Source organism: Labeo rohita, chromosome 22, assembly GCF_022985175.1.
Source record: "Labeo rohita strain BAU-BD-2019 chromosome 22, IGBB_LRoh.1.0, whole genome shotgun sequence".
NCBI lineage: Eukaryota > Metazoa > Chordata > Actinopteri > Cypriniformes > Cyprinidae > Labeo > Labeo rohita.
Genome location: NC_066890.1, coordinates 35,149,699 through 35,160,669, shown reverse-complemented (window position 1 = coordinate 35,160,669; position 10,971 = coordinate 35,149,699). Strand labels below are relative to the sequence as shown.

Genomic DNA, 10,971 nt, shown 5'->3' with positions numbered 1-10,971 from the left:
TTGTTACGCCCGGAAAGCAAAACATATGGGGCTGTAATCATAACTGTGTACAAAAATAATAAATGCTTGCTGTTTTACCGCCTCTAGTGTTCATTTCTGTTGGAAACTGCAGTGATACGTACTTATTGGTATGTATTTCACGTCTTGTGAAAAAGTGACCACAGGTACGCTTTTGTCATGAGACCAGGTAGCATAAATCGTGATACAAATTGTGGCTTATATCACCAACCCCTAAGATATTATGACCGCTTTTGTGTATAACTAGGATTGTTTGAGTTTTCATGCATTTAAAGAGTCTGTTTAGTGTGTGTATATGTGTGTGTGTGTGAGAGAGAGATGAAAGTATTGCAGTCTTTGTTTCTGACCTCCACCCGGTCTGCGAGCCGCTTTCTGCATCCCTAAGCACTTCAATAGAGCTGACTGTGAAAAATCAATTTACACTATATTTAAATTGCTAAATTAATTACAAGCTTGCAGAAAGTCGAATGGACACTATAAAATCAAGACTGTTTTATTACAATCATAATTAAAGAAGAAAAGGATGATGACTGGAGTCAATGAAGACATAAATGCAGAGCAAACACATCAAATAACAGCAGCGAAGGCTGGATCCTTGGAAAAAATGGGAAGATCCAGTCCTGGATGCTGATTGGTCAATACAGCATTCCAGCTGTGCTAAATTGCACAATAATAGCTATGATGCAAAACAGCTGTTCGCAATAATGTCTGCAAGTGCAAATGAGAAATTTCAGTCTGTTCCTCACAGAAAGCTAGCAGACGATATTTATAAATAAAGTAGGAGTCACTTATAGGACACTTTTATTGCGCACTCTTGAAGCTTGAAGTACTCAGTGACTCTTTTTTTAAAAGAGCGACTAAAATAGTATTTTAAAAAATGTCCTTTTGTCTTTCACGGAAGAACAGGAACATCATTCAGGAGCGACAAGTATGTGAGTAAATTGTATTTTTGCTTGAAAAATGGCTTTAAGCTTAGTTGAAATGCCAGGTGCAATGTGCACTTAATTTGCTTAATATTTTAATGAACATTTGTGCCCCTAATACTTGTGTTTTGCTGGATAGTTTTATAAATAATCAAAGCCAGGTAATTACTTTTGCGTTCTTAAAAATCATTAATTAGAAGTTGAATGCAGTAGATGAAGAAGAAGTGTTTTAAATTACTCAAATGAAAACAAATTAAGGGAACAACTGCAGCCCGAGCAGCTGGAGTCCCCGCAGTAAATATTTAGGTCTTTTCACAGGTGTCGAGGGCTCGGATGTGCTTGATTTCATTGTTTGCGATGTCTACAGTTATCCTGTCAAGTGTCAGTGACAAGATTTGTTACGGCTAGGAACAGAGCAAACTGACAAATATTCCCTTGAGTCCTGTTAATATTTTCCTTTCATCTTCATCGTACGTTCTTTGAAGTCAGAGGGCAATGTGTTTTCCTTATCTTACACTTGAATCTTACAAAACCTGTCAAGAACATGTACAAGCCATATTTTACTCTGAAACTTATTTTGAGACCTCCATATATGAACTCGAACGTAAAGTAGGACACTTTTTGAAAACTAGAATATGAAGTAAAATGTCCTTAAATGGCTGATGTGGGCATGTTTTCAAGAGATTAACTCAAAGCTGAGCTTCTGTGAGAACGAAATGGCTTTTTTTAATGAATAAATGAACTGAGGAGTGATTTAAAGGTGTCTTCTATTGAAATATTAGGCTTTAAGTTTAGAAAAAGACGTTTGATCTGTTTTCTTCATCATCTAATGCCGTCTTTTCATGTTGGTGGCTTCAAAGCGTGAGGACTCTCTGAGGAGTAAAACTTCTCGAGATGCAAAGGAGGATGAGCCTGCAATGCTCTTCTTCGCTTTTTTATTTCACACTCTTTGCTTGTCACAGACCTCAGATCGTGACTGAAATTCAAGCGCAGATGCAAAACAAGTGGCAGAAATGATAAACTGTTGGAGTAATTGAAATGGATCAACCAGCCAACCAAATAAACACTCCCAATTTTTGTTTTCTTTCACGCAAGACAAGCAAAAGCCCCATTGTTTCTGAAATATATTCCCGTCATGCGACACTCTTCCTTTTAATAAGCTCGCATTCCTGCTAATGATCAGACGCATACATCATTCTGATGACATAATTGTCTGTCACAGGCATCCATTGCACAATTAGGTTAATTAAATGTTCCGGTAATGCATTACGCATCACAATGGGCAGATGACACTGAGAGCTTGTGCGTATCCACGGCAATGTGGCAAGGCCAGACAGCGGGATGCAGGGAAACATTCCACATGGTTGCCAGGATACGGGTGAATGCCTGAGGCTGATTGGCTAAAAGGGTCATGGCTTTCTAAAGAATCTGAACAAAAAACAAATACACAGTGAAGGTCTCGAAATAATGTCAGCCTGATTAGATTTGTGATTTCAATGGCGTAAAATACAATATATAAAGGGATCAGTTTTGTAATTGATTGGTCATGTGACTTCAAAATGGCAGGGAGTCTGAAATCATATACCAAGTAGGTACTACATTTGAGTTTGAACTTAATATACAACCAGTTCAAATAGTATGTTCGATATATGGGTCATATGAATGAAATTTAGACATACTACATCCGTCATGTTGATGTGGTCATGTTACCTACAGTGTCAGTTGCGTTGCTTCACTGCCATTCACAAATCCTTTCCCGTGGCCTCATGGGATTGTAAATTGTCCATCCAATGCACACTTAAGAATCGCATTGGAAGTAGTAAGTCATCCAGGTACTTTTCGCCTACTACGTAATAGAGAAGTTAGATTTCTGATGCAACGCATGTAAAATAAATCTGCTTTTATTAGACTACTGGTCATCCAGCCTTGTCTTAGCTGGTCAGCAGGCTGGTTTTAGAGGGGTTTTGACTACTTCCTTGGCTGCTCAGGCTGGGAGACCAGCTGGAACAACCAGCTAACACCAGCTAAACACTTTTGTTTTTTTTTTTTTTTTTTGTTTGTTTTCCAGCAGGGCTGTGACTGGAGAATGATTATAAAAATATTTACGAAAATCTTTAAAATGTAATTTTAAAACAGTTTTCAATGTTCATTATGTTATACATATTAAGAATCAAATAAGCTACTTTTGAAAAAAAAAAAAAAAAATAAATAAATAAATTCTTTATTTAAAATTTACACAATTTTTTTTAAAATGTATATGTTGATGTGTATATATATATATATATATATATATATATATATATACAAAACTTTAAAATCTTTAAAATGTGATGTTCAAAAGTGACATTTTAGTGTATTTTAATGTGTCTTAAAGGAATAGTTCATACAAAAATAAAAATTCTGTCATTAATTACTCGCCCTCATGTCGTTCCAAACCCATAAGACTTTCGTTCATCTTCAAAACACAAATTGAGATATATCTGATGAAATCCAAAAGCTTTGACCCTGCATAAATGGCAACGTAACTGACACTTTCAAGGCCCACAAAGGTATTACGGACTAAAAAGAATACTTTTTGTGTGCAAAGACAACAAATATAACAACTTAGTTCAACAATTTCTTCTATTCCGTGTCAGTTTTATGCATGAACGTCCATCTCTTCTAGTTCATCGTCTCTATATTCTAATCCGAAGAAGTAAGGCATCAGGTTAGGTTCAGGTTTGAGAAGAAATTGTTGAATAAAGTCTATTTTTTTTTTTTTTTTTTTTTTTTCACCCAAAACGTATTCTCGCAGCTTTATAAAATAACAGTTGAACCACTGATGTCACATGGACTATTTTAACAATGTCCTTACTACCTTTCTGGACTATGAATGTGGTAGTACCTTCTGTCAATGCAGGGTCAGAAAGCTCTCAGATTTCATTAAAAATATCTTAATTTCTGTTTTGAAGATGAACGAAGCTGATGAGACATGAGGGTGAGTAATTAATGACAGATTTTTCATTTTTGGTTGAACTCTTTGTATGTTAAACGTTTGTTTTTGTTTTTAAATTAGGGAGAAAATTACAAAGATCCATGCTAGTAGCCTATGCTAAAGTCACACCTTTTGAACTTCAAACTGTGTTTATGTATGTTTGGCTCATAATTTCAACACGTAGGAAACCTGAAACATATTTCCCCCCCAGTATAATCGCTTTTCTACACCTTTAATGCGCTGTCTCTATGACAACAACCATCTACACGCATACACACAGCTGCTTGTCAGCAGTTTGTGAGGAGTAACGGTTTCTTTTTAAAGGACAAAAGCGCGCGCGCGCGAACACACACACTCGTTCACACACAGCCCGAGGTAGGGGACGAATTTAAATTTCCTTTCTCCGAGTTGAATACCCAGCATCCTGTGAGTCATTAACACCCGTGTGTCTCATAGCAGCAATGAAAGGTGAGTAAACAGCCTAGTTTAGAACCCAATCTTCCAGTAAAACAGCCGAAACGTCTCCTGAGGGAGCAGCAGATGAGAGCCGGGTCTTATTCATATTCCTGTTCGGACGGTTCAGTTACTATGAGGAAGCGCTGAAGGTGAATGATGTGCAGGTGGAAGAAACGGACTCGGAATAGGAAGTTAATATGAAAGAGAGAGAGAGAGAGCTCTACTTGCCCTTGCTGTAGAAGTAAAGCCCTTTAATTAACATCTCCTCATCCCGCAGAGTGCAGCGGACGGATAACAGTTAGAAGAATAAATCAATTGCTCCTTCTCCCGCTTCTCTTTGTGGGGATGAGCCCATCCTCTCAGTGAAAGGTGCAAACATTAACGATACAGCTTTAATGAAAACCAAACCAGTTACTTATATTAAAGTACTCTGCAATATGATATAGGCTACTAGTGAAAAGGAATATTTGATGATAATAATAAAGGGCAGCAACTCTATCTATCTATCTATCTATCTTTAAGATGATAAATTATCATTAGACAAGCACCTTAAAGTCATTTTTTGACTTTACATGCTAAAAATACCATGTTTGTTTTGCTATTTTGCCATGATAATACCATATTTTTGTACTTGCACCATGGTTCTTGGAAGTACTTTGTAAATGCTAATATGGTAAACATTCGAAACCATTGTGTTCCCATCTGATACGATCATTGTACCATGGTACTACCTACCACTGTATCTTTTATGTTACATAAAGTTATTCTTTCAGATGTTGAACATATTTTAACAATATTACACACTGAGTGATTGTGCACAAAGATCAGGGACATGAGAAAATAGATGAGGTCAATTTCGATTTATTGTTCTCTTTAAGAACTTTCTGTTCTGAAGAAAAGGTTCACATTTAACAGCTTTGACCTTTTCATAATCACAAATGTATTTTAGTGCGGTATCTCCCCTCAAGCATCTCCCCTCACTCTTCTGGCATCCTTTTGAATCTGAGCTCTTATCTTAAAAATCTGTGGCAGGCAAGCGACACTAACTCATTTCCAATTTCACGAGGTGTCCAGATCGTGCTTGCCGAGTTGGCCTGCCAAAACTCATTTCCATAATTACACAGCACATGCAAACGCTTGGTGACAATGGTATGAAAAGAAATGCACCTGGAAAACTGCATCATTTCATGATGGGAAAACATCCTTTTGAGATGGAGAAAGATTATTCTTGCACCCTAAGAATAATGCAATCAGGAGGAATCCAAATTTTCTAGCTCCAAAACGTCTAACGAACAAGATATCTTGTGGATTTGTTTTTATAAAATACATTATCATGTTAATATACAGAACATTATTGTAAAGAATTAATACTTTTGACTAAGTCAATAAAACTGACTTTCCAAATGCTTCTGATCAAATGAGCTTGTTGGCAGCTTCAGTGCTTACACCATATGGAGAAAATTCATGCGAAAAATACTAGAAGCAAGGTCGCTGAGAAAGTGAGTTGTCGCTGTTACACTCTATTGCAGCAACAAAGAATTCAGCCTAATCTCATTTGCTTTTAATTTGAGAAATACTCCCCAAGGTCAGGTCACAAGGCCGTCAGACTGGTGTAAAAAATAAAAAAAAGATCCGTAATGGACTCCGGAATTTCTTTCAATTCCCTCAATCTGTATGAGATAAATGAACTCTCTTGTGCCCGCAGTTTGTCACTGGGACAACCCTTTAGGCCACTCACATATCGGCTGATTAAATATGTATTCCATGCTGTTTTTGGCTCCCGATGGGTTTTGGACTGATGTGACATGCTTTGATTCATCAGACACTGTGGAGAGATAGCGCAGTGGAGTGTCCTGTCCTTCAGGGGATGTAGTTGTGACTTTGTGTGTAGAAATGATGTTTCGCACAGGTCTGAAGCCTGTCTGTGTCAAACAGAGACTGATATTTGTCTTTGATCACATGGAAATTGATTCTGAACAAAAGTTGACTTAAAAATTAGGCCATATTGAAATTTAGACCTTATCTCTGAAACTATTATGTAGTCACAGTTTTGCAAATAAGAAATTTATCATTACTAACCATCAAATGCAATGTTATTTCAACCATGTCGTAGTAATTCAAAACTTAGGCACTTTTAAATTTACATAAATTTTGGCAGTCATCGCTTTGATGTTTCCCTTTAAGTATTTTGTGTCAAACCTGATATATTATGTACAGAGATAAAGATTAGTATAAAAATGATTAGATTTTTGCTTTAAAAAAAATATATTCCTTTATAACTTCAGCTAATGAGCATGACCTGGCTGACATAAATGCAAACATAATGGAATACTAATAAAGATTTGGATGGTTTGAACCATCCAAAATGTTTATGTGGTCAAAGGCTATATGAGATGTAGAGGAGTTGGTTTTTGCATTAGAACATATTCTGGAGAAATTTAGCATTACATCACTTATTCACCAATTGGATTCTCTGCAGTGAATGGGTACCGTCAGAATGAGAGTCCAAACAGACAGTGAAATCGCAATAATCCACTTCAAACCATTGCTTTCAACTAAAATACAAAGTTCTTTATGTGTAATATTGCTTTTTCCAGTAAAAGTCAAATCGCCTGAATCAGGAGAGAAATATGCACAGATCAAGCACCGTTTACAAGGAAAAACAGTCCAAAATAGTTCTAAACAAATAAGCTGGTGGGCAACAGGTAATGGACTTACTTAAGGAAGCGTTATTATGTATTTAAAATAAAAAAAATAAAAAAAAACTTTTTGCTTGTAAACAGCACTATGTGCATATTTCTCTCCTGATTCAGTTGAGATGACTACTACTGGAGAAAGCAACATTATGGATAAAGGACTTAAATTTTAGTAGCAAAGTCAAAAATACACTACCAGTCAAAAGTTTTTGAACAGTAGGATTTTAAATTATTTATTTATTTTACACCAAGCCTGCAATATTTTTTTTTTATCCAAAACACAGTAAAAGCAGTAATATTGTAAAATATTTTGCTATTTAAAATAACTGCTTTCAATTTTAATATATTTTAAAATGTAATTTATTCCTTTGATCAAAGCTAAATTTTCAGCATCATTACTCCAGTCTTCAGTGTCACATGATCCTTCAGAAATCATTCTAATATGCTGATTTGCTGTTCAAGAAACATTTTTTATTCATATATTTTTTTTGCAGTATTTAAAACCGCTTAGTATCCTTTTTAAGAATTCTCTGATGAATAGAAAGATCCAAAGATCAACATTTATCTGGAAAAAAAAAAAAAAAAAACTTTTGTAACATTGTACATATACCATTCAAAAGCTTGGAGTCAGTAATATATATTTTTTCTTTATTTAGCAAGGATGCTTTAAACTGATCAAAAGTGAAACCTGAAAAAAAATCTACTCAGCTGTGTTCAACATTAATAATAATAATAATAATAATAATAATACATGTTTTTGAGCAGCAAATCACATTAGAATGATTTCTGAAGGTTCATGTGACTGGAGTAATGATGCTAAAAATTCAGCTTTGAAATCACAGAAATAACATTTAAAAATACATTCAAATTAAAACAGTAATTTTAATAGATAGATGGATAGATAGAAGAAAGACTTCTTTAAAAAAGCATTAAAAAACTTTGACTGATAGTGTATTTGGATTAATGTTTTTATCAGCTGTTTAGACTCTCATTCTGACGGCACCCATTCACTGTAGAGGATCCATTTGGTGAGCAAGTGATGTAATGCTAAATTTCTCCAAAATATGGATGAAAAAACAAACTCATCTACAACTGAAATGGCCTGTGACCACAAACATTTTGGAATAAAATGGTCTATACAGTCTTTATCAGTATTCCATTATGTTTACATTTATGTCAGCCAGGTCATGCTCATTAGCTAAAGTTACGGAGAAAAATATATACTTTTATCAAAAATCCATTCACTTTTATACTAATCTTTAACCCTGTAAGTATCAATCTGACACAGTAAAATCAAAAATACTTGTGGATTGTGATGTTTTTATCAGCTTTTTGGATTCTCATTCTGACGGCACCCATTCTCCAAATCTGTTTCGGTTTAAAGAAACAAACTCATCTACATCTTGGATAAGCAGTGTAAATTCTAAACAATTTTTTATTTTTGGATGAACTATACCTTTAACATGCAATTAAATGTCTGAAAACATTACATTCAGTTGCTAAATAAGTATATTCTTTCTGTAATAAGTACTCCAAGCATGCTAAAGTGTAATTTCTCACAAAGACAGAAAAACATGGCATTGTTTCCTGAGAAACACCCTGCCTCAGATTAGTGCTGCACTGTAGACGAAAATAGCAATTACTGATGAGGGTCCTCTTCCAGTTTTTGGCTTGACTCATTACAATTTGGCACTGGCAATTTAACATGTTACTTAAACCAAACTCTTATTCAGTCTCGACTTGGAGGTGGGTGCCAAGACACGCTGTGCGTGCAGAAAATTAATTATGAAGTTAATCATGAAGCAGAGGGGAAAATTAGCAAGCCCCAAGACACCAGGCTACAGTACAGTATTCTATTACAAAACAGATCCAGGTATTGATCCTGGATGTTCTCTGGTCAGTACAGCACTGGTGTGCTAAAATACATAATGTAGTGTCTTTACCTTCCTTTTCCGCATTATGTCTTTCAAAGCCATTTATCTGTATTCGCAATACAGAACGGCTTCAAAGGCCTTATTGCAAAAGTACGTGCGTTGAGTCACGTATGAAGTGCTTTATAACTTTCAGCACGTCACAAACAAACTTGATTCCATCTGTTTCAAAAGCAGAATAATGAGTTTCAGAGTGGTGAGGGGAAGACAGAGTCTCTGGTGTGTGCTTGCATCTGTTGTGAAAAACATGAGTTTCCTGCTTGGCCGAGCTTTGTGGATAACAGGTGGACCATATTACACCTGAGTGAAAGAAAAAACGAGAGCGATTATTATGGTGTGAGAGAAAAGAAAGAAACATTGTAAGGATTGTAAACAAGACAAGCAATAAGATGTTTCTTAGATGTTTCTCCTAAAAATCCTGGAAATAGAATCACAAAATCACAAATTATAAAATTGTCCCCAGAAGCTGTATGTATGCAACAAAGTAAGCATAAGTTGTTTAAAAATCAACAAAACGTTACAGTAACAGTATAAAATATTCTTTTTGCCTTTACTTGATTAAAATAAGCAAAGATGTCTCAGAAAAAAAGATGACAATTTTGGAAATATGATAATAACAATTTTATTTCACAAAGAATATGAATACTGCTTTTGACCAAGAAATATTGGTCAAGTTGAAGCAGAATTAGAAAACTATATATCAAATATAATACAACTTTATAGGGTTAAAATATAAGTAGCCTCGAATTAGCTTCGTTAGCATTGCTAGCATAAACAAATGAGATGAAAAAGAAACATAATTTGATTCAACTGTGGTTGCAGAGGGTTGAGCACCCTGATCTGAAGTAAGAACGCTGATCGTGTCTTGGATGATCTTACAGCATCATCAAATACAAAATCGATGAGCCTCACGGGAGCAGAAACCAATTAGTAGCACATCCCATTCAGGCCTGTTGCTCGGTTACGCACCCTCTCTGCATGTTAATGTGGCTCCTCATCTACCTGTACCTCACGCAACAGCTCTTGTGGGTAAAACAGAAAGGAGATGAGAAGATTCCACTGACAGCAAATTTATATGTCAAAATGCATTAATGTAAGAGGCCCGTTCGCATTCGAGAAAGTGAGAGGATGTTTAACAGGAGAGAAATGTGAAATGGTAGGGTTTGTTTGCTTAGTTTTTCTGAGGAACCTCAAAGGAACTCCCTGAGGAGGTCCTGGTTTCCATAGTGAGCAAAGAACACGAGATGTTCTGGAGCAGCAGGAGTTTTATTAACCCTGAGGATTACGTCCCCCTTGTGGCTATAAAGCTCTCAAATATTCAGCTTGAAATGTTTGTAAAATCCCAAATCCTCCGCTGTTTTAGTCTACCATGGAAAAATTTGCTTTATTGAAGAATGTAAAAAGTTTTGTGATTTTAATAATTTATGATTAATACCATCAAATTTATTTTAATTCAGTGAAATAGTCAAATACAATATTCAAGTGTAAAAAAAAAAATGATATTTAGTTATTACATCTAAACAATCCAGTTTAAAGGGATGGTTATGTTGGACAAATATGTTAGACAAAGTTATGTTAGATAGATAGATATGTTAGACAAAGATGGATAGATAGATAGATAGATAGATAGATAGATAGATAGATAGATAGATAGATAGATAGATAGAGGGATAGAGGGATGGATAGATGATAATGTTAGACAAAGTTATGATAGATAGATGGTAGGTAGTACCATGGTACAGTGATCGTATCAGATGGGAACACAATGGTTTCGAATGTCTACCATGTTAATGTATCACAGCATTTACAAAGTACTTCAAAGAATCATGGTGCGAGTACAAAAATATGGTATGTTAGATAGATAGATAGATAGATAGATAGATAGATAGATAGATAGATAGATAGATAATAGATAGAATAATGTTAGATAGATAGATAGATAGATAGATAAATAGATAATATTAGACAAATGT

General features: G+C 35.2%; 1 protein-coding gene across 1 annotated transcript in view; it reads left to right on the top strand.

Moving 5' to 3' along the window:
* Positions 1-753: 753 nt before the first annotated feature.
* Positions 754-10,971, top strand: part of LOC127153718 (aldehyde oxidase 1-like) — a 90,113-nt gene continuing 79,895 nt past the window's right edge. The window contains exon 1 of the mRNA XM_051094962.1: positions 754-950. Coding sequence (XP_050950919.1) covers positions 896-950 — 55 coding nt within the window. The 5' untranslated portion in view covers positions 754-895. The remainder of the gene's footprint in view (positions 951-10,971) is intronic.